General features: G+C 43.3%; 2 protein-coding genes across 5 annotated transcripts; one reads left to right on the top strand and one right to left on the bottom strand.

The window, feature by feature from the left end:
- The first annotated feature begins 9 nt into the window (after positions 1-9).
- On the top strand, positions 10-19,383 carry zbtb47b (zinc finger and BTB domain containing 47b). Of its 3 annotated transcripts, XM_054765669.1 has the most exons (9): positions 10-33; positions 146-223; positions 1,026-1,172; positions 11,108-12,301; positions 12,370-12,517; positions 13,379-13,494; positions 13,595-13,739; positions 15,172-15,483; positions 15,564-19,383. In XM_054765669.1, the coding sequence occupies exons 3-9, from the start codon at positions 1,170-1,172 to the stop codon at positions 15,701-15,703; spliced, it is 2,058 nt and encodes a 685-aa protein (XP_054621644.1). In that variant the 5' UTR covers positions 10-33; positions 146-223; positions 1,026-1,169; the 3' UTR covers positions 15,704-19,383. The 3 variants fall into 3 exon arrangements, with proteins under 3 accessions (XP_054621644.1, XP_054621645.1, XP_054621643.1); XM_054765670.1 differs by having other exon boundaries at positions 23-223; positions 1,029-1,172; XM_054765668.1 differs by lacking the exons at positions 10-33; positions 146-223; positions 1,026-1,172 and having other exon boundaries at positions 7,694-12,301.
- On the bottom strand, positions 18,421-22,701 carry klhl40b (kelch-like family member 40b). 2 transcript variants are annotated; one of them, XM_054765672.1, is made up of 6 exons: positions 21,519-22,701; positions 21,174-21,334; positions 20,990-21,097; positions 20,737-20,922; positions 20,523-20,672; positions 18,421-19,756 (listed from the first exon to the last, which is right to left on the bottom strand). In XM_054765672.1, the coding sequence occupies exons 1-6, from the start codon at positions 22,635-22,637 to the stop codon at positions 19,645-19,647; spliced, it is 1,836 nt and encodes a 611-aa protein (XP_054621647.1). In that variant the 5' UTR covers positions 22,638-22,701; the 3' UTR covers positions 18,421-19,644. The 2 variants fall into 2 exon arrangements, with proteins under 2 accessions (XP_054621647.1, XP_054621648.1); XM_054765673.1 differs by lacking the exon at positions 20,523-20,672.
- Between the last annotated feature and the right edge of the window lie 976 nt (positions 22,702-23,677).

Consider the following 23,677-nt stretch of genomic DNA (forward strand, 5'->3'; position numbering starts at 1 on the left):
TAATTAACTCATCAAATACTGGAGGCTAATGTGGTGAGTCTCCGTTTTTTAAATCAATATTTTTAAAACCTTGTTTTGACACAGTTAAATTCATTTTTTATATGAAATACTGAGCTTTTTACATGTTACCTTTTTGTTCATCCAGGCTACCATTGCAGCACTGGTCTGCACTGGAGACAAATCAAACCAAGCTGAAGCTGAAGCATTCCTAGGAAATGAACTGGTAACATTCATCATTAACATGTTCTTTTTATTGAATTTAAATCAATGTAATATCAAGCATTTGATGGTTTAATATCTTCGCTATACAGTTAGTCACTAGAATTGATGCAATCCCACACTAATAACGAATGAAAAGCGTTTGTATCTAAGTAATATCAAACGTATGATCCCTAAACAGCTTTTCTCATAGTTTCCAAATATGTGCATTTTTGCGTTGTCAAGAAACCAAACCTGCTTCATAGAAGCTTATATTGTTCCATGAGCTTTAAATAATGAGACACAAGGACCTTGATCATTTCTCCTGAATTTAAAATATATGAAAGTCCAATTAAATGTGATGGCTCCAAGCAGCTTTCGTTTTTATACGATAATGTACACTGATCCTTCCACGTTGCATTATGAAATACATTGCAATGTATTCAACTATTGCCTGTGGCGATGTTGTTTACCTTTTTTGGGGGGGGGGGGGGGGGGGGGTGAACTTGGTGACCTGCCTGGCTGTGTATGGAGTCACAACCTGTCAGGAAGCGCACGTGGGGGCGAGAACGCGCACTGAGCTTTTTGTAAACATGCGCATTCCTGCGTGGAAATAAAGCAAACAGATCACCAGCAAACACATCGCGATGGAGTTTCCGTCCGTGCATGCGTGGACTTCCTTCCACGTTTAAGGGCGCAGTGTCTCTTTAAAAGTCCAAAAAAAGAAAAGCTCCCATATGATCCCCCAGCTCCAATCAAAGCAATTCCTCCTGCAAAAAAAAAAAGCCAAGCAAGCCTGTGCATTTTTGTGTGCTTGTCTGCTCCAGCAGCGCAGGAGGAGGATCGATGCCACGCTAAAGTGGAGCAAAATGTGACAAATCCACGCTGGGGGTGTTGATGGCGGAGTGGACACCGGCGCTGGAGGAGTTAGTGCGGGACTCCTTGGAGCCTCTGGCCGCTGCTGGATCAAAATGGTAGGCGACACATTTGGATTCTTTTTTTTTTATTTTGGTGGAGGTGGGGGGTGGGTCGGGGAGGTTGCTGCTTGTTGCAAACATTCAGCAGTTCCACAAACTTCACGTTGTTGTTGCTGTGTGTGTCTGGGGGGGGGGGGGGGGGGGGGGGGGGTTGGACAAGTTGCAGGAATGCATGGCTTGAAGTCCCACACCAAAAGACACATTAGTGTGGAAGACACATTCCAGGATGGGCATGCTTTTATTTTGACAGGTGCATGTTAGTTCCTGAATTGTTGTCTTTTGGTGAGGCAGCGATGATGATGATGATGATGAAGTAGTGATACTGTCTTCGGGGTCATTTAGGGATGCCTCATTAGAGAAGCATGTGGAGCTTGGATGCAGCAGCAGTAGTAATCCCAGCGCGTTCACATCTGGATGCTTGGGTTAATATCTGGGTCAGGTCACTGGGGTGAGCCCTGGTGCTCGCTGGATGGCTCCTGGTGGAGGAGCTTTGCTCGTTTCAACGCTTTTATAACAAGTGCAATCATAAAGCATAAGGAGCTAAGCTTTCCGCATGCTCACTTGCTGGCCACCGTACTTGAAGCTCACACGAGGCAAAACCAATCTGTCATGTTTGGTTTTTCTATGGCACATCGCTAGCGACAGCCATGACCAGCAGGGACTTGTTTGGAATGGAATATTTTTCACTATGTTCTACTGCAGCATCTACGGTATATGCGAGTCACCCTTTCTGCCTCCTGGCCCCTAGCCAAGGATTGGTCGAAACCAGATCACACAAATACACCAACAAACAGTTAACGGGAAGTTTCCTGATCATTGGGACCGCCTCCACAGCAGCCTTATGAGGAAGATTGCTTGGACCTCCCTAGACTTTGGCTGGTGGGCTGGCCGTTTTCTCCAGTGCTGGCATTGCAATTGCTTGTATGTACTCCTTTTTGGTATTCAATTGTAAACCTTACTTGAGACTCTTAGTATTGTTTCACATCTGGTAGAACAAAAGAGTCTGGGTGGACTTGGCCTTGCTAAAAGGGCTGCTCCGAACAGACTCTTAATTGCAAAATGTTCCCCATGAACAATTGGAAAAACTGTCAATGAGTCCATTGGTAACCAATTGTTCAAACGTTGCACAAGAAATTGTGTCAGATTGTGAAATATGATTATGGTAAGCCCTCGTTTATTGCGGTTAATGGGTTCCAGACCCGACCACGATAAGTGAATTTCCGCAATATTAATTAATGGAATGTTTTAGAAAACCTGTTCATGACTTTCTAAATATGATTTTTACCTTTTACTAGATTTGAAATAACCCCCATATCGTCACCTCGACACTCATATTGCCCAATATAGTAGACGTAATCAGAGAAAATAAGCCATGTAAGACATAAATAAGACTTGTGATCGTGTGTGTTTCAATAAATATGACCTCGGGGATTCCAAGCTGAGTTTTAGCTGGACTACCGCCACAACAGTAGCCCGTGTTGTTACCATGATGATGATATGTTATCATTGTGCCCGTTGTGAAATAAATGTAAATGCAAAAAGCCTGTGGTTGGGTGTGGTGCGTGGTACTAGTGACACCTAGTGGCCAGTTCATCAATGTCTTGTATTGCCTGAAACTGTACTTGTATTTCAGTTTGTTTAGAATATTTTAATGATTGAAAATGCTTAATTTAGGACAGGAATACATAACGTTTGCTTAAATATGCATTTTTTTAAACAAATAATCAACCAGGAAACAGCCATCATTTATTATTTCATTCCTTTTTGATAACCGCTATGGAGTGAGGGCGCGATGTCGACCGTCATAACATTTGTCAGAACAGCGTCGTCATCTCTCAACGCAACAAAGAAGAAAATGTTGAAACAAACAATGATTTTTTTTCCACAAGAAGATAAATGGAGTAGCGATGTGACGACATTGCTGGGTAATTTAAAGCTGCTGTAAGTCACGGGTAGGTGACTGCCTAGGGGGCGCTAACTTTCCAGCGTATTGCTTTGAGCGTGTCAGCTATGCCTTTTTTTGGTAGAAAAAAATAATCTTGAGCCATCTGCATGCAGCAGCTTTGGGTACTAATTTAGCGTTCAATCCGACTTAATAAAAGCCAGCGGGGGCATACTTAACCGGTTGTTGAGAGCATCTCTCTGCAAATTTCAGGTTGTTTGGGTTCATTCTTTGTAGAAGTTGCGATGTGACAGCGGCGGTGTCGTGCGATGCACTTTGATAGCATTGTCAGGTCGCGTCCACGTCCTCGCGGGCTGATGTGACTTTTACGTAAGCGCCTATTCACGACATTCCTGGCCACCCTCTCTCGACTCTGAGGCCTCGCTATCTGCCGCTGCCAAGCGGAGGGAAGGAACTGTCTGCCTGCTGAAAAGTGCAGCCATTCCGCAGCCCGGCAACAAACTCCAGTCGACAGCAGCGAGTCCACCCGGCTAATTTATGCCCCTGAGATTAGGAAGAGTGGACAATGTGGCAGACTGCTACTTCAAATGGCAACACTTTTACGCTTTTACACCATAAATACTTTTGACGCGGACCAGTTGGTCTAATTTAACTGCCATGGCTTTGCTTTGCCTTTTGATCCAAAAGTGTACTTTGCTAAGGTCGTGTTAGCCTAATTAGCATTTAGCTCATTCCTGGCTTGCAAGAGAGTTCTAAAACCATGAGAAAGCAGGAGAGTAGAGATTAAATCAGATTTTAAGCATAACATGTTAAATAAAAATATATTTGTTAGCAATTTTGTAACAAAATTTCCAAACTCCTGACACAAACATTTGTCTTGTGACCGAAAGGCTAATAGTGGCTAAAGCGCTGCTAAACACAGGCTAATGAGCAGTGGGGGGCAAATGACCAAAATTACTTTCCCAAAAAAGTAAATGAATTAGTAAATTACTTACGCCTTCATAAATGTAATTAGCTACTAGGGAATGTAATTATTGCATCACATTTTTGGAAAACCTTGAAGTATGTAAAAAATTATCTATTTAGCTTCCTGTGTAGTAGCAGTAGTAGTAGTAGTAGTAGTAGTAGTAGTAGTAGTAGTAGTAGTAGTAGTAGTAAACAATGGCCACTGAAGCAGCACCCAGATATAGATATCAATAATGTGCAACGTTTCATTTTTGTGTTGTAACATATGAAGTGGTAATGAATTCCATGACCTGTTACTGGAAAACAGTAACAGCGTTTTTATTTTTACTGTTACTCCCAATATTGCTAATGATAGACTGCTAATAGAGGTTAGCGAGTAGCATGGGTTGCTGGCACACTATTACTCCACAATGATGGTTAGAGACTGATAGCAGATGCTAATAGCTACAAGCAGTGGGTAATAAAGGCTAACCCATGGTGGCTAGAGGCTAAGTCACTGCTAACATGGCCAATTGTGGCTAATGAGCTGGTAACAGAAGGTAAACAAAACACTGTTAGCAGATGCTACCACTTAGCTATGTCCCGCTTTTGTTTAAAAACTTTTTTTTTTAAATCATCTTCCCACTCATGGGATAACTTTGCAGTGCTGAATGCGTCCATTATTGACTGGATGTAATAGCTGTGATATGATTGGTCAGCATCATTCCTTTCAAAGTGTCAGGCCGAGGGAGAAAAGTGCACATTTCCAATCAGTCCTGGAGGCCGCCGTTGTCCATTGATTGACTGCGGCTGCAGAAAGCCGATGCTCTCCTCTCTTTACCTCTTCAGGCCTTTTGTCCTCTCTGACCTTCTCATCATCAACGCAAGACTAGAGCAGAGAGATTGCTGTGATAAGAAGCTCTTGAGGCTCTTCTTCTTCTTTTGTATGCCGCTATTTCACCAACATTTCCTCCTGCACCTGCTCGCCGGCCGCCATCACAAAGCTCTTTTTGTCTCCAACAGACAACCGCTTCATTAGGTACACCTGCACCCACATTGACAACTCTTATTGTTTGCATGCTGCATTTTACAAGCTACAATCAAAACTCAGCCTTTGACTTGATGGGAAAGGCAACATTTAACAAAGAAAACAAATGATGGTGTCATATACATACATATATGGAAACTCTAGAGCTAGGATCATTTCTTTTAGTAAGCATAAATATCACTCACTGTAAATATAACTTAAATATTTATGTAAATAGTTTTAAAAATATTAAAAGTACGAAGAAAAATCTATTATACTTTTTAAATAAATAAAAAAATCACCAAACAATATTTTTTTTGCATACTCTATTTGTGCACGGAAACCAGAAATGTAACTAAAAGGACAATATAGACACACGTGCATTTCAATATTAAAAACTTCAACATAAAGTGAGTTTTCTTCTTGCACATTAAGCATAGTGGGGGGGGGGATATGACACTAAATATGTGTACTGAAATATAACTTCAAGAGAAAAATAATGACAACATATTTCATCAATAATTTTTAAATGTAAATACAAAGATAATAAAATATATTTTTTAAATAACTTACTTATAAAATAATCACGAAACTAAATCTAAAAAAAGAATCTTATTATAAATGTTTTATGTTAACAACAAACAAAAACAACAAAAATGACAATATACCCACACACACACACACACACACACAACGGTGTAAAGAAAATACCACTCAATATATAATATATATACTTAAATATCACTTCAATGTCAAAATAATGACTAAATAAAATGTTCTATTATTATATAATATAAAAAAAAAATAAAAGAAATGAAAAATAGCAAGGAAAAATGATGTCTACACAGTATGACTATATCTATGATCAAATGTATGACTTCTATTTGTGTGTTTGAGAGTATGCGGCGTACACGTAGAAATATGGTCGCAATGAACACTTAGCAGCACACGCATTTGGCATCCCTGTGGTGGAGGCATGGCAACGTTGGCTTTTGGCTCAAGTCTGAGTGTGTGTATGTGTGTGTGTGCGCGTGTGTTTGTGTGTGTCATGGTCCGCTCCCTTGGCCGGCCTTGCTGACTCAGCGCTTCCTTTCTCAGCTCATTGGCCCAGACACAAACTTCCTGGCAGAGCTGCGGCCCACCAACAGTCTTATCTGGACGTTGATTGTGGCGAACGTGCTCCGTGGCGATACACAATACACCATCACTGTCGACTGTGAGCGCAGCCGACGTTTGCCTTCCCTCGTTCTTATTTTGTGTTTGCGCATCCCAATTTCATGCTCGGCTAAACGCGTATCGGTCGTAGATGGCCTTGTCACCTGTGCTGGAATTAACATTTAGATGGAAGCCGACTCGCAGGTGCTGGTGGAGGAAGCGGCGGTCTCGGGTCGGAGCAGGTGATGGCATGTCTGGGATTCAAGCTGATCGTATTTATCGTATTGCCGCTTAAGCAATGCTTTAATAGGGGCCGGGAAAAAATCAGCAGTCATTTCACAAGAGGAAAGTCAAAATATTTAGAGAAAAAAGTTGTCATTTTACGAGAGCATGGTATTATGAGGAAAAATAACATCACAAAAAATGTATATATTTATAAAGTCATAATATTATGAAAAACAAAATAAACAATGAAAAAAGTTGGGTTAGTTATAATGTTACAAGAATAAAGTCCAAATATTATGGGAATAAAGTCAGAATTATGAGAAGAAAATTGAAATAGTTGGAAAATAGCAGAAATGGAAAAAAGAGTTGGAATTTTTTGAGAATTGCATTAAAATATTAAGAGGAAAAAAGTTGTATTCTAACAAGAAAAAATATATATTTTTCCGGGAATACACTCATAATATTATCTGTAAATGTAATGTCATTTTGGTTGTAAGGAGTTGAAATATTAAAAGAATTATTATTTTTTTTAAAGGCGTAATATCATAAGAAACAAATCAATTTTAAAAATATTTGGTTGGGCAAAAAGTCATAATATTATGGGCATAACGTGAAATATTATGGGAGTAAAGTCATAATATTACGAAAAGAAAATGTACAAAAATCATTTAAGAAGAAAGTTCAAATGTTTGGAAAATATATTTGGGGACAAAAACAGCAAAAATGGGGCAAAAAGAGCAAAGAGTGAAGTTGATATGAATAATAGCTTTTTCAGCTCCATGACAGAGCTGAGATGAAATATACACAGGATAAGTTGTTATGCAGTTTGTATGAATTGTTGCGAGGCCAGGCTAGGTAAGCTCCTCCACGCCAATAAAAGCTTGTTGTCGCTGTCGACCTTTCCGCCATTGATCGTCTCGTAATAAAGCGCCAACACTTTGAGTCCTCTTGGCGTGACGTGGCCGGCCGTGCGACCGCCGCGACCTCGACGCTGCATAGCTCGCCACATTGATTTTTATTAGCATCTTTTTATGACGCGGCCGTAAAGAGCGCTGCGGGCCTCGTTAAAAGGCAGGCCGGACATATTTGGACGTGTCCTCGTCATCTGTTTGCATCTGCAGTGTCATCGCCTACGCCGCCTCTCAGGTGTGTGTGTGTGTGTGTGTGTGTGTGTGTGTGTGTGTGTGTGTGTGTGTGTAAGGGGGCATTTCAGGTTACAGTCGGATGGCGGGGTGGGGACGGGGGGGTGCTCAGCTACAGTATCCTTGTTCCAGCTCAAGGTCGGTGCCGGAGCTGATTGGATTTAAGGAGGAGGAGCTAGCGTTGTCTGCTCCCACAACTTGTACCACATGACCACAAAGCATTTTAGGCCATACGTTAAGGAGTCGTATGCAAAGGTCCTTGTTGACAGGCAGACAGACACACACACACACACACACACACACACACGCTCCAAGATGAGCAAAGTGAGGAACAACAGATGCTAACTTTGCCAGCGCGGGGAACCACGCTCCATCACCTTCCAGGAGGCTGGTTGCACTCTGATTTTTCTGGATTGCTGAGCAACATGAATTATATTGAATATATATTGAACTCATCATTCAAATGAATTACATTCATTATTTGATATACGTGTTAAGAAAACATTTTATTTAGGAATTGAAAGAACATAATAACATTATTTATTTGTTATTGCTGTATTTATTATTGTTTTATTTAATCTCCTTGTAATATTACTATTTTGTTGTTGTAATTTTATGACTTAAAACTTTGGACTTGATTTTCAAATATATATATTGCTTTGTAATATTACAACCTTGTTCCCATAAAATGATAATATTATGTTATTATAATTAAGAATATATTCTCAGAAAAATTGAGGAAAAAAAGAAAAATGCAATTTTTCCTCTGCAAATTCCCGACTATTTTAATAAAATGACACCCCTTTTTTGCTGAAATATTGCAGCTGTTTTTGTGTAATATGCCAGCTTTATTCTAAGCATATCATGACTTCATTCTTGTAAAATTACAACTTGATTTCCAAAACACTCAGACTTGTTCTCATAATTAGGACTTAGGCATCAAATGTGTACGTTTTATTTTTTTTATTTATTATTTTTATTAGTTCATTATTTAAATTAACTTCTGTTTTAGCATTTATTTGAACATGAACACCAAATGTATTCGTATTTTATTCCCTTTATGAAATTGTAATCTTATTTTAGCCATATTTTCAACATTTTCAATTTCTTCCTTTTCATGAACACGCCACAAACTCCTTCCTTTCTTCCACACAGGAAGTGAAGCGAAGCGACGCGTGACATTCACACAGAAACAAACAGACAATTAGACGCTTCGTGACGTGTACACGACCTGCAGGTCAGCAACAATGGCTTTCGATGTCTCAACCGAGTCTCGGTTGTTAAACCTGTCACTCCTTTGCCGACATTGCCGGATCTGTTCTCACGCAGCCAGAAAAGTGGCGGCGACTCGCTAAAAAGCCGAGGAAGAAGACGTAAGATTTAAGACGTTGGGGCGTTTAGTGCATGAAGTGTCTAGTGTGTGTTCCAGCAAGCAAACTGCGGAGTGCTGAGGAGCTGCAGACTTTCACACAGTAGTAAATCTAGCAAGGCTGCACCCGAGTGCAGAGGACATTGTGACCAGTCAATGTCAAGATCTCTGGCTGTGCTTCAGGAGCGTCAACACCATGTCCGCCATGCTAGACTCCATGCAGCTATCAGACGGCACGCATGAATCCTGTATGAAATGGAGAGGCTGGTCCAAGGTGGCGTGCTGATGATGCCAAACAAACAAAGCCAAAGAGCCGAGCAAGGGGGGGGGTCCATCAAAGTAGTTTAAGTGTAAGAAGGTTTAGTGTGTAATTGTGTGTGCGTCCCAGGGGAGGTTGCTGTCTAAAGCAAAGCGGTCTAAGTGTCAGTGGACGTCTCACATTTGATCTGATTAAGGCTGCGGTGCTGTGGCGCTGCGCCCTTGGGGCCATGTCTGCGTGGGGGGCGGGGAATCGCCATCTCTCAGTCCAATTTAGCAGCTCCAAACTACGAATACATCTATGAACACCCCCCTAATTGAATTCTTCTAACAGGACACATTTTCATCCATCCATCCATCCATTTTCTATGCCGCTTTTCCTCATTAGGGTCGTGGGGACATTTTCAAGGTTAACATTCATTCATTTTGCTGCCTCAACCATCAAAAAGTCTTTCTCATTTGTCTTCAAGAGAAGATTTCAAGGCTGCAGGCAAAAATGCATTTTCTTTCTTTTATTGCGAAGCGTTCTCTTGTAGCACAACCTAAAATAAAACTACTACTACATTTTATTATTTGGAAGCTGAAGTCCTTGGAATGTTACTACTTTATTCTCATAATGCCATCACTTAATACTTTTTTTATAGATTTTTTTTCTTGTAATGTATTACAACCTTGTTCTCGTAAAATGACATTGTTATTATAATTAAGAATGCAGTATATGCTCATAAAATTAAAAAAGACATTTTTCCTCATTTTCTATGCAGCTGCTTGGGTTAGGGTCGCTGATAGGCTGGAGCCTATCCCAGCAGTCCACCCTGGACTGGTGGCCAGCCAATGGCAGGGCACATATAGACAAACAAGCATTCACACGTTCATACCTATGGACAACCACACCTGCATGTTTTTGGAATGTGGGAAAAACCACGCACAGAGATGCCCAACGGAGATTCGAATCCAGGTCTTCCCGATCTCCTGACTGTGACTGTGTGGCCAACATGCGAACCACTAGACCACCGTGTGGCCCAAATTCTAACTATTTGAATAAAATTACACACCTTATTGCTGTAATGGTTTTTTGCATAATAGTTCAGCTTTATTCTAAGCATATTACAACTTAATTCAATTATCTTACGTACCGTAGTGAGTGTGGCTGTGTGTGTGTGTGTGTGTGTGTTTTTCTTCTCCCCTTTGCAGAGTGGTGACACACCTGGAAGGTGCATCCCAGGTGTGGGTGATTGACAGTCAGGGGGAGCTGGCACAAAGGAGGCAGACAGGAAGCAGCTCTCCCTCCACACTGCCTCTCAATCGTGCGCGTGCGTGTGCGTGTGCGTGTGCGTGTGCGTGACCAAGCCAGAAATGCTCCACGTCATATCTGTGCTGTTCGCTGTGGGTTCAGCCATTTTGTTTCTAAGTGTGATTGTGTCCTAGTGTGGTGACGTACACTCACCCTGACCATGACTGCATTTGGCTTCGCCACCTTTTGGGACGTAACAAATTACCACTTGATTTGGACTGCTCTCATAGTTAGGACTTTATCCTTAGAAAAGGCATCGAATGTTTTAATTAATTTGTGTTTGTATTTGTATTTTTATTTTCATTTAATTTAGTTTCTATTATTTTTTATTTTCATTTATTTTTGATTTGCATTATTTTGCCTGGTGAGTGATGGACGATGCGGTGCTGAGCGAGGAGGCGGCTGTAGCCAGGGAGTCGTTAGTGAATGCAAATCAGACCACGTATTTGTTTGCGTGTGCACGCGCGTGCGCTAACATAGAATGCCATCTTGGGGAGGAAAGTGGAAGCGCTGACTGTTGCACCTTTTGCATTGCTTTGCATTGCACAGCGTAAACATGCAGTTGAAAGAAAGCTTCAATGACGGTGGTGATTTCCATGTTGTCTTCCTGTCAGCTGATAGTGGAGAAGACCACAGACTTTCCCTGTGCCGAGTTCTCTCTGGTGGAGGATGTAGCGCTCCACTTCACCTGTTTGATGGACAGGCTCAACGAGCAGCGCCTCTTCCAGCCCGACCTGTGCGACGTCGACATCGTCCTGGTTCGCCAGCACAGCACCTTCCCGGCCCACAAGGGGGTGCTGGCGGCCTACAGCCCTTTCTTCCACTCGCTGTTCGCCCAAAGCAAGCAGCTGCGCCGCGTGGACCTGTCACTGGACGCGCTGACGTCGCAGGGCCTGCAGCAGGTGCTCAACTTCATCTACACCTCCAAGCTGCTAGTCAGCAGCCGCACCGTCAGCGACGTGCTCAACGCCGCCACCTTGCTTCAAATGAGCGACATCGCCACCTCCTGCAGAGATCTCATCAGCAGCCGCTCGCTGAGAAGCGCCGACATGTCTGACCAGGAGGCTTTGGCTGGCGGCGAGACGACCATGCCCCCTGGGCAGCTTTACCGGGACATCAAGCAGGAGTCCGGCCTGGGCAGTGTTTACACCCGGGAGGGCGGATCCTCCATTTCTGTCAGTGTGGAGGAGGCGAGCAAGGCTTCGCCACCAAAGCACTACTATAAGAGTGAGGAGGGGGCAGGGGGCGGGACTAGTGGGGCCAGGGGGGAGGAGTCAAAGAACTTCAACAGAGAGCAGATCATAGTTGAAGTCAACCTCAACAACCAGACGCTCAACGTGTCGAAGGGGTCGGAGGGCGGCAAGGAGAGCATCTTTTGTGGTTGCCGTGGCGACAGGAGAGCCCCAGAGGATGACCTGAAGGAAGACACGTTGGAGCAGAGCACTGAAGACGAGGAGGAGGAGGATGAGGAGAACATGACCGAGCGACCTCACCGGGGGGCCACCAGGGCGTTGGCCGTGGCCGTGACACTCGCCGAGGCCACGCTGGCCAACCGCCGGCATCTGGGCGGTGCCAGGAGGACGGCGCCGGCCGACGCGGAGGGCGCCGGCCCCAAAGTGAGGCTGGAGGAGAAGCAACACTTCCCCTGTAAGAAATGCCCCCGCGTCTTCAACAACCGCTGGTACCTGGAGAAGCACATGAGCGTCACGCACGGCCGCCTGCACGTCTGCAACGACTGCGGCAAGAAGTTCCTGCTGGAGGCCGACATGATGCTGCACCAGCAGACCGACTGCGAGAAGAGCATCCAGGTAACGCTGTCATCATCGTATCATGCAAGGAGCTTCCTGATAACTCACGCTACTTGTTTCTCCCCAAGTGTGCCACGTGCGGAAAGGCCTTCAAGAAGCTGTGGTCGCTGCACGAGCACAACAAGGTCGTCCACGGCTACGCCGAGAAGAAGTTCTCCTGCGAGATCTGCGACAAGAAGTTCTACACCATGGCCCACGTTAGGAAGCACATGGTTGGTGAGTTGAACTCTGTAGGGCTGTCACCAGACATCTTGACATTCATTCAAACAAATTTGGCATACTGGCACGTCGGTGTCAATGGGCTCGCCTTGTTCGCGTCTCGGTGCTGAAAGCAATGCACAGAGTGAACCCTCTTCCTGCCTGTGATTCATTTATTTATTATTTTTCTGAACGAGAAATCTCGTCACATTTTAATCTCGCTAGATCTCGTGACACCCCAACTGCTCGGACTTCCCTCCGATCTGATTGGTTCCCAAATATGGTCAATAAATCGACATAATATGTTTATTTTGAAAGATGACAGCGCTGACCAAGTGTTGCGTGCTATTGATTGGGCTGATGTCATTGTCTATGCTGCTCACGGCCATTATTTGTGTCATTTCTTTCTTATTTGCTGTGATATGCTGTGATATACCCAGCAGGGATGGGGTGCATTAGACTGCATGTCCTTGAGGAATGCATACTTGCATTTTTTTTTCGTAACTTTTATTAATTATAGATGTCTGAAAATACCTAGAAAATTTCATTTGTTTGCGCAGATATTTTTAATTCTTTTTTTTTTTTTAAGGCAAAAAATAGTATTTGTATTTTTCATGCAAAAATGAAGGCCTTTCAAAGGTATTATTTTGAATTTTGAGCTTATTAAAAAAAATGCCTGGGGGGTTGCTGTAGGACGTTAATGTTACCGTACGGAGTAACCTTTACACTCAGCATTCTAGTTGAGTGACTCAACAGCGCCTCTTCTGGTTTCAGCCAAGTAGCGCACCCCTCCTCCACTCTAGCTCTTAAGTGCAGCCAGTGAGAAAGCAGCAAAGTTCTGACTGTGGTTGAAATGCTGTTTTGTGTATTTTCGTGCAGCACACACGAAGGACATGCCGTTCACCTGCGAGACGTGCGGGAAGTCGTTCAAGCGCAGCATGTCCTTAAAGGTCCACTCTTTGCAGCATTCCGGAGAGAAACCCTTCCAGTGTGAGGTTTGAGCTCCTCTTCCACCATGTCAGCCAACGTCCCGTCGCTCCTTTCCACCTCTTCCGGTCTTGTCTCATTTGTTTGTTTGTCGCCGTGCCGTTGCAGAACTGCAGCGAGCGCTTCCAGTACAAATACCAGCTGCGCTCGCACATGAGCATCCACATCGGACACAAGCAGTTCATGTGCCAGTGGTGCGGAAAGGACTTCAACATGAAGCAGTACTTTGATGAACACATGAAGACGCACACTGGTGAGACACAAAGCAGTCAATACATCAGACAATACCTACGGCACAGTACGCTTGGAGCTTATCTAGGCTGAGCTCACAGGATCCGCTACGCTACTTAATACAATACAAAACGCATGAAACTGTTCAGCTCAGGGGTGTCCAACCCAAGGGGGGGCTACGTACTGAAAAATGAAAGGGTGCAACTTTGCCACTTTGATATTTTGCAAAAATATGCTAAGAGGAAAAAACTGCATCTCAGCTTTGTCATATACAGTACAGTACAGGAGGTGAAATGCTACCAGTGCCGCGTTTTCCACATAATATTGCCTCTTTATTCTCCTAAAATTGCTTCTTTTTTTTTGGCGTTCTCTTAATATTTTTAAATTCTGCTGTTTTACCATTTCTACTATTGCTTTTTTAAAAATATATTCAAAAATGTCAACTTTCTTCTCGTAAATGTTCCTCTTGTAGTAATAAGACCGTATTCCCAGCATACTTTTGACTTTATTCCCATCAAATTGGACAATTTTCCCCAAATTACACACTTTACATTCATTACATTTGTAATATCGCAACTTCAAAAAGTTATTTTTCTTTAATATTTGAACTTGCTACTAACGTGCTACTAAAATGACATCAAGACTTTTCCCATTAGATTACAACTTCTCTTCTATTCTTATAATCAAAATGTCGACTGTTTTTACCATTTCTGCTGTTTTTTTATTCCAAATATTTCACCTTTGTTATTGTACATTTTTCACATTAATCCCATAATATTTGACTTTATTCCCGCAATGTAATATTTTCCCAAAATTAAATATCTTACATTCACTACATTTGTAATATTACCACTTAAAAAAACATATTTATGCTATTAAAATGTTTGTCATAATATTGTGAAATTAAGACTTTTTCTCTTAATATTTTGACTTTATTCTTGTTAAATAACTGATGATTTTTCCATTTTTGCTGTTTTGTTTATTTATTTATTTAGTTCTCTTGTTAAATTATATTTTTAGAATGTGCTGCAGGCCAATAAAACAACAACCGTGGGCCACGTCGAGCCGCACTTTGGACTCCTTAGCTCCTTTAGCTCCCTTTTTTTTTTTTTTTTGCGTCTTAAAAATGTTTGTTCTTAAACAGAACGTTCACGCCAGCCTTAGCCAATTCGTATGCTAATGCTAAGCATAATCGCCAATCACTAAAAACTTCCTGTCCTCCACACATCCGAGCACACGCAAGCATGAGTCTTATTCATGTCTACTATATTGGGGAATAAGAGCATAAAGGTGACTGACTATAGGGGTGTTATTTCATGTCTAGAGGGCTCTAATGTTAAAAACGGTATTTAGAAGGTGGTAAACAGGCTTTCTATGGCATTACTAGAAAAATGAATGAAGCGGTATAAAGGAGGGATGAGTCATGTGTTTGTCGTGCCGTGTCTGCACTGCAGGAGAGAAGCCGTACATCTGCGAGATCTGCGGGAAGAGCTTCACGAGCCGGCCCAACATGAAGCGTCACCGGCGCACACACACGGGCGAGAAGCCGTACCCGTGCGAGGTGTGCGGCCAGCGCTTCCGCTTCTCCAACATGCTGAAGGCGCACAGGGAGAAGTGCTTCCGCCTCAGCCAGCCCGCCGAGGACTCGTGCGGCCAGGTTCTTTCCGCGTCTACCGCCTCCTGCGCCCCCCATCCGCACCCCCTGCTGCCCTCGCCGGGGGGGCTGCCTCCCTCCACACACCCTCCACCCCCCCTCTTCTCTGCTGGTAGGCTGAACTCCAACAACTAAACGTTTCTCAGCCAAAGCACTTCTTGCTCTGTCTTTGATTAGCCTCTTTTTTACAAGCCCCACCCCTTTTTTCTGCTCTCAATCGGGACCAGCGTCGTCTTCTGCAGCATCGCTCACAAATCTCCATGAAGAAACGTTTTTTTTCCACCCTCCGCGGGCGCTCCCGGTGCGATCAGGTGATCATAACCAAAAGCTGACATGTCTTTGCGCTTGTACGTGTAGACGCCATCGCTAATAACCAAATCTCATGGGCTCACGTGCTAAAAAGTTAGCGTTATAATACAAGCGGCACCTTATATTGAACTCCATAGTGACATCAACTATGTGTACTCCTAATCGTCTCCATTTTTTAGAAACGTGTGTGCACTTTTGTGTCGTGTAGTTTTCTTGACAGCGCCTCTGCTGGTTGCCGCCATGCAGTGCACTCATTTCAGAGAACATAACGAATGGGTTGTTATGAGGCTAACAAGACATGTATGACCCATACCCCAACTATTAAGCTTGGAGTGGAGCATAGAAGGTAGGAGTAGAAACCCAAGATAGAGGCTACACTATATGGTGAAGTCATATGGTGAAGTCTTTGCGTTTGTACAGTAGACCACATGCAGTATTTGCACTTTGCTTGTCACGCATCTACTGCAGTAGATGAACGACAATCAAATACTGATAGCTGAAACCTCTCCAAATGTATTACATCGAATATATGGGATTCATGTGCTGTCATGCTAGCAGCTAGTTAGCTTAGCCTTCTCATTTTCTTCATTTGATCTAAGTGAACACAAAGGAACCGAGAAAGACACACCTGGTATTATTATTATTATTATGATTATTATTATTATTATTATTGTTGTTGTTATTAACACGGCTACATCGCCTGTATTTAAATATTTTGGAACCACTTTCTAAATATGGATATTTGGGTTGGAGCTAAGAAGCTAGCTAGCATGGGTCTATGATTAGAATCAGACAAGAGAGTCCAATTAAACATGAAGAGAGTCAAACATTTTAAAGAAAAAAAAAAGCAGGTTGTTTAAGCAAACTAGCAGCTAGCATGAAATGTGTTTATCCAAAGTTTTGTAATCTGTGCGCTATTTACACACTTCTCCCGCTAGCCTAGTTGTTGTGTAGGATTCCAAATGTAAATATTATAAGTATCATAAGTACTTATTGGGTTGAATTCATACACGTGTCCCATACAACACGTGTCCCATGGTGTCCTCTTAGCTGGAACGACCAGAAGATGGACTTTTTTTTAAATCAATTTCCAAGACAAAGCATTTTGGTGAATCTTTTGCTTCCATCTTAGATTTTTATGGGGGTTTTTTCTTGTGTATTGTACTTTCCTTTGCTGCTTTTGTACCACAGGGTCCATTTTAAGACGGCCCTTTAAATCAAAGTCTAGTCAAAGCTAACAAAATGATTGAAATTTAGCCTTACTAGACATTTAGTGAGCACGTTAAACACTTTAATCAGGCATCTTTGGGGATGTTACCAATATCTTGCCACTGACTGGGGAGTTTAAATGGAATGTTGCCATCTAGTGGCCACCTAATAAATTGCACGCAGTCCTGCACTAATTCTACGTAAGGGGAAAAAAGCCTTTGAGATTGTGAATCCAGATGATTTTCCTTACTCTGTTGTTTCAAAAAGCATTAGCCCAAAAGGGCGAATTACATGTTTACAAGTGTTAAGGGCCTCAATCAAAAAAAACATAATTTTACCAGTCGAGGTGTTGTGAGGAAAAAAAGTGGAAATGTACGAAGAAAGTCGGAGCTTTATGAGGAGAAACGTAATTTTAGGAGAAAAAAAGTTGTAATGTTATGAGAAAAAGTTACCCTTTTACAGGGAAAAAGTCGAAATATATGACAAAGAAGTTACATTTGTATGCAAAAAAAGTCAGAACATTATGAGAAAAATGCCGTTTTACAAGGAAAAAAATGTATGGGGAAAAAAGTTGCACTTTTTGAAAGCAAAGAAGTGGTAAAGTAATGTAGGAAAAATAAATAAAAATTAGTGTACAAAAAAGTCAGGCCATTATGAGAGAAGGGTCTTAATTGTACGAGGAAAAAAAGTGGGAATGTTATGGGGGAAAAAGCTGTGACGTAATATATTTAAAAAGTCCAAAAGTTAAATACGAAAAAATTTAACTAAAAAAGTGTTAACGTTATGAGAAAAAAGTTGCCCTTTTCCAAGGAAAAAGTGGTAGCGTGTTGTATGAAAAAAGTTGGAAATTTGTGTCACAAAAAGTCTTAACACTATGTATGAAAAAAGTTATGACGACAACGTGTTGATGCCGTGAGAAAGAAGTTGTCATTTTAGAAGGAAAAAGTCGTAGTTATGAGGAAAAAAGTCGTACTTTTACGAGAAAATGAAGAAAAAATAGTAAAAAGGAAGTCTGCTGATATTTGAAGATGGTGTTACAGTATGTTTGTTTCTGTAACATTACAACTTTTCCTGCTAGCGATGCGGCCCAAAGATTCCAGGTAGAAAGAGAAGTGAGGTGTCGTGCTTGTAGTTAGTGTTTGGCAGGCATGTGAACGTCGGGAGGGAGAAGCAATGCTAGTTCTTAGCAGTACCGTCTACTGATTGATGCACTTTGAACGCGGTGGCCACGCCCACTTTTACACGCGAAATCTCAAGCGGTCGTGAGCTGCTAAAAAAGATCAATAGTTTATATTTGCGCGCATTCCGATGTTGCTCACTAGGGATTCCTGATTCCTGCTGGTTTGCCTTTTGGGTCAAACCATTCTCACTCGAACGTGTGAAAAGTGTCAGCGGCCAAATTGTTTGAAAAGACACGGAAAACGTGATGAATCACCACGAGCACTTTATTCTTCTTGGCTTTCGCTGACGTTGCTTGATAGCAGTCATTTCATGGGGGAAGCTTTTTACTAAAAGTTGTAGATCACCCATTTCAACATATTTCCTCAAATAGTGGCCTCCACTCTACTGGACGCCATGTCTCTTCTTTACAATAGACTTCTTTTATGTTTTCAACTCGCAGTACGTTGCCATATAAATCATTTCACTTACCAATTTGGAAAATGCAGTTTTTTTTAAAATATTAATGACTGGTACTTTCTGTAGTTGAGTAAACAAGGCCACGAATTGAGGAAATCCAGCATGTGGAGGTTGATTCAAGAGAAAAAACCAGTGGTGTGATTCAACCATTTCCACATGTATCATCTCAAATGTGATTGTATGACACGACATAGAGAATATATTGTATATACAGTATGTCTGCTTTTATTGAACCTCAAGATATACGGCGCACATTTACCATGCGGTATATTTGAATGTGGTGGTGTTCCAATGCTATAAGTGGCAGTAAAGCAAAGAGAAAAGACGTTTTGCACACGTTTTCTTCATTTTATGTCTTTGAATCGGCGCCATTCCCCTTATTAGTGAGACTGGCAGCCAGCGGCTCCTGCTGTTAGTTTGGTTAAAGTGGACCCGCCCTTGTCCTCGTCCGTAAAGCACGGCTGGGACGCCAATCAAGCCCAAGTCATTCAAAGCATGAAAATGTTGGATAATGGTTGGGAAAGGTGCCAAGGGACTTCTTTGTGGATTTATTTGCTGCTCTTTTTTTTTTCAAGATTGATTTGTGCTAGCCCTTTAGCACACGAGGGCTAACTACTACTTCTAATAATAATAATAATGCTGATCATGTAAACACAAGTGTCTAATAGTTGTAGTAAGTGGTGTACAGAGACCCTACGGTGTACTCCAAAAGACAATAGTGTCTAGAGGTGCTAATAAGATCATACAGTGTACTTTACTTCTGTCCTTTTATGGTGTTATTGACCTAGCGTGTAGCGTCTGAAACGGCAGCCCGGCCTCATTTCAACATTAAACACTAGAGCGATATTAATGCAAACTCAGCTGTGGTGTTTTTTGTTTTATCATAACGAGTCTTTGCAGTTTGTATTTTATTGAATGCAGTGCAAAAATACCTTGGAATAAAATAGAGAAAGATTTAAAAGCAAAAGAAAACCTCATATTCTCAACATCAGTGCTCATCCACAAGAACAGTCAGTTAATTCAACAGTCGGGTTGTCCTCCATTAATCTGAATTCCAGCTTTGTTTCTTTCTGCTCGAAAACGTGGAAGAGTCCTGATTAATGCCTTTTAGATTTTGTTACAGCTTGTTGAGTCGCAGCGTGTTGAGCCGGACCCCCAGAATCGTGGCTCCCGAAGCATACGAGATCTCTCTGAGGATCCCGTTCCACTTCTTGTCCTCTTCGTTATACCTGCATAGTACGAAAAACAATAATCCATCAATCAAACATGCCCTGAGAAAGACGCAGTGGGCAATAACTTTCATTAAAAATCATGAAAAGTACAAAGAAGCTCAAGCAGGACATCAAAACTCCAGCCCGATTGGTTGTTTTTCTTTAGATTTTCAATGAATTTCCTCATAGGGAAAATAGTTTGTACGTCCCAGTCCACGAACTTCCACAATCACTCAGCATTGTTCATTTTTTAAATCCTAAAAACATAAAAAACTTTACGTTTTGATGCAGTGCTCAATATACATGTTGTGTCACTAGCCACAAAAATGGGCTCATCGGCGCCGTAACAGAAGACTCATTCTGTTAGTCTATGCATTCCACACAGAATCTGGAAATGGACAATTACTTTAACAGTAAAGCGAGTCTTGGGCGTTGCACTCTGATACTGTCCGACATCCAGAAAATAGGTAAGTCATTTCTGCCACCCACATTCCACGTTGGTGCTATTCACACAGAACAGCGTCACTGAAAAAAGCCTGGTAAAAGTTGGTTTGTAAGGGTAGTGTGAAAGAGCCTGCACTCCCCCAAAAATAGCCTGACGAAATACGGAAAAATACAAATTGGGCAGCGAGGGGATCAATTTACGCCAAGCCACTGGTTTTTCGGGATGCGTATTTTTGATTGTGGGTCCAATTTCCGTGTTGTTTAACCACTAACCGATTCAGGTTGCAACGGTCTACAGTGCAAGCACAAGTCCTGCTAAAGCCGTGTAATTGGTCCCCACCTCCAGACGTCGTTCATCTCTTTGGGAATAATGTCCTCGCTGTCCTCCAAAGGCATCATGGCAAAACCTCCCACAGCGTACAGCAAGCCCGCCAAAGACACCAAGTTCAGGGAGCTACGTTCTTGGGGAAACGTCTCAAAGTCCGACCACCTGTGGAATGCATCGCGCCATGTATCGTACAAGTTCCTAACGCCAATGTTTTTGAGGGACTCACTTGTTGGTCGCAATATCGTAGACCTCCACAGAGTCCGTCAGGCCCGTGTCGGTGACTCCTCCGGCCACATAGATTTTGTTCTCGTGAACGGTCGCTCCAAAAAGCGAGCGAGCAGTCTTCATGGGGGACAGCTCCTTCCATTGGAACCTCTTGGCGTCATACGCGTGCATCTTCCTCAAGCAGCTCCTTTTCACGTTAAAGAGACAGGAAGTAAGTATTTAGAGCTTTAGCTCTGTCATGCTGTCATACTCACTTGTTGTCTCCTTTTCCTCCAATGACGTAAACCATATCCTTGTGGGACACCGTCGCATGTCCGTAGACCACATATGGAACTGGCTCAGACTCGCCCCATTTGAAAGACCTACGAACAAGAAACCACGTTTAGTTTCTTCTTGCGAAGCTACATTTCTTAAACCGGATGCATGAAGATGACTTACTGTCTGTCGTAGACCAGGACGGAGTCCAGCGTGTGCTCCTGATCCTTCACTTCCCGCCCTCCCAGCACAAAGATGGAGTTCTCGGCCTCACCCAGGCCGAACAGAAAGCGGGGAGACGGGAGCGGTGGCATCCCGAGCCAGTCGGCACTTACCGGGTCATACTGAAGGCACGCGAGACAAATGTGACAAATGACATCTACTGTAGGACACCAACATGATCCTACTACTAGTTCATGCTGGAACAGGAAAGGGCCATCTCCACAGTGTTGCCACAAACAACTGTCCAAAGATGAAAAGTCTCAGAGACAACTATGGGGTCTAGACCAAGTGTATTTGCTGACTCACCTGCAGGAAGTAAGAGCAGAGTGGATTCTCCTTGTTCTGCTCATCGATGAACAATCCTCCAGCCACAAAGATCTGGTTCTCCTTGGTGACCAGGCTGACGTGGTTCTTGGGAACTTGCGTGGACACGGACGCCATGAAGCAGTCGTTCCCCGCTGGGTCGTAAGCAACCGCTCCCGAGTCATTGACCATCAGGATCAAGTCCCGGGCAAACATGCCGAAGCGCATGTTGTCATTGAGGATGCTTGGGAGAAGACTCTCCTCTTCCTCCTCCTCCTCTTTGTCTGCTCCACCATCCTCCTCCTCCTTCTCCTTCTTGGGTTTCACTTCAGGCATCTTCCCAGCCCGAGCGTCTCTGACCATCTGGAGCTTCTTCTGCAGTTCAGGATTGGATGAGATCAGTTTGTGCTTCTCCACCTTCTCCCTCAGGTAGTCGTCACTGACCAGACGCAAGCGAACACAATCCAGCAACCCCGGCAAGGATTTCTCTCTGTCCTCCAAGTCCCGGGACACCCAGTTCATCAGCGCCTCAAACACGGCCTCCTCTGCGTCCACGTTGAGATTGTCATTGGCCAAGATGGCCGCCAGCTCGCTGGGCTGCAGCTGCAGGAAGTCCTCATCCCTGGAGATGAGCTGGAAGCGCTCACAGGCGTAGTTTCTGGCGGACACGGCCAGCCTGGGACAGTCCAGCATCAAGCCCAGCCTGAAGATGGCCAAGCAGTTACTGAGACTCAGACGCTTCTGCAAGAACGACACGCACACGGTGAAGATGGAAGGGATCTGGTACAGGTTAGCCACGGCGAAGATGTCCTGAACATTCTGCTCTGTCACGTTAATTTTGGAGGTGTACAGGTACTTGAGGATCAGCCCCATGACGCCTGGCTCCACGTCCTCCAAGACGATCTCCCTCTTTTTGCTCTCGTCCAAGTCGGACAGGAAGATGGATCGGAAGTAGGAGCTGCAGGCGCACAGGACCAGGCGGTGGCAGGGGAACTCCTTGTCTTTGATCTTCAGGACGCAGTCCACCAGCTTGTCGCTCTCCAGGAGGTCGTACAGGCCGTCCTGGAGGAGCGTCTGCTGGTACATCCTGGGCTCGTCCATGGGGTTGATAGGTAGAGCCATTCTTCCCGGCTGGAGGAGAGCCTTCCCAGGTCTTCCAGCCCAACAAAAGCAGGACAGAAGAGGACGAAGGAGCGCGGTCACACCAGCTGATCCTGTCCACTCCCTCAGCTGTCCCCACCTTTCAACTCCGCTCCAACTGGCAGGTTATTTATAGCCGTCCATGCTCGCTGCCGAGCAATGGGCCTTTTTCTAGAACATAACTTGTGCCCCCCCATTAGACCCGCCCCCCTCCCAGGCAGCTGACGCATGTCTTCATTGCCCAGAAATAGACTTTATAGCATGCCGCCTTCCTCTTGAGTCATAATAGCAACGCTGTGCTATTGTCTTTTCATTTGCTCGTTTTGATATCGTATATATTTGGAATACATATTCATATATTCATATTTCTCCCAGAAGGAGCAGTGTTCTTCTTACCTTTTTAATTAGTGTCACGTGAGGTGCAAAATATTACAAACAGCTTTCATTTTGATGCAGCACCACTACAATAATAAACATGCTCAATAATTAAAGCATGGACTGTATGACGGTACTTTCTCCACAGAAAAAGACGAGTCCAGAAATGTATACCAACACAGTCTGAACTTTTCCTCCTGGCACTCACTTACACACCTGGCTAACAGACGACCCGCTGGACAAAAAGTGTTTCAAAGGTTGCTCGCAAACAACAGAGGACGAGTCATCAACAATTGTCAAGGTGAGAAAAATGAAAATGCTGTCTTCTCTTGTTTCAATATGGTAATGCTACAATCACAACTGAGCATTTTTATCTCTTTTCTGTTTAGCATAGGTCGCAACTGCACATACACTTTTTTGGCCGTGCGTTCCCCCGAGCGCCCACACCAACAAAACATACGAAGGACGCACAAACAGCATAAGTTTGTCTTGCAACCTGGAAAGATAACAAAACATGACAAAGAAACTCTGCAGCCAGCCTACATCTTGAAAATCAGCATGCGCGCCCTCCTTGCGTTTATTGGGTTTTTTGCACGTTGGCTGGCTGTAGAAGCCCGTACGACCGGTTGTGACCCCTTTAGCATGAA

The sequence above is a fragment of the Dunckerocampus dactyliophorus genome, chromosome 21, assembly GCF_027744805.1.
Source record: "Dunckerocampus dactyliophorus isolate RoL2022-P2 chromosome 21, RoL_Ddac_1.1, whole genome shotgun sequence".
Classification (NCBI taxonomy): Eukaryota; Metazoa; Chordata; class Actinopteri; order Syngnathiformes; family Syngnathidae; genus Dunckerocampus; species Dunckerocampus dactyliophorus.

Coding starts and splice junctions, on each gene's coding strand:
- zbtb47b (XM_054765668.1), top strand. CDS start 11,072: ATGACGGTGGTGATTTCCATGTTGTCTTCCTGTCAGCTGATAGTGGAG. Junction 13,740..15,171: donor ACACATGAAGACGCACACTG/GTGAGACACAAA, acceptor TCTGCACTGCAG/GAGAGAAGCCGTACATCTGC. Junction 15,484..15,563: donor ACCCCCCCTCTTCTCTGCTG/GTAGGCTGAACT, acceptor CTTTTTTACAAG/CCCCACCCCTTTTTTCTGCT.
- klhl40b (XM_054765672.1), bottom strand. CDS start 22,637: ATGGCTCTACCTATCAACCCCATGGACGAGCCCAGGATGTACCAGCAG. Junction 21,098..21,173: donor GTCCTGGTCTACGACAGACA/GTAAGTCATCTT, acceptor TCTTGTTCGTAG/GTCTTTCAAATGGGGCGAGT. Junction 20,673..20,736: donor TACGATATTGCGACCAACAA/GTGAGTCCCTCA, acceptor TGCATTCCACAG/GTGGTCGGACTTTGAGACGT.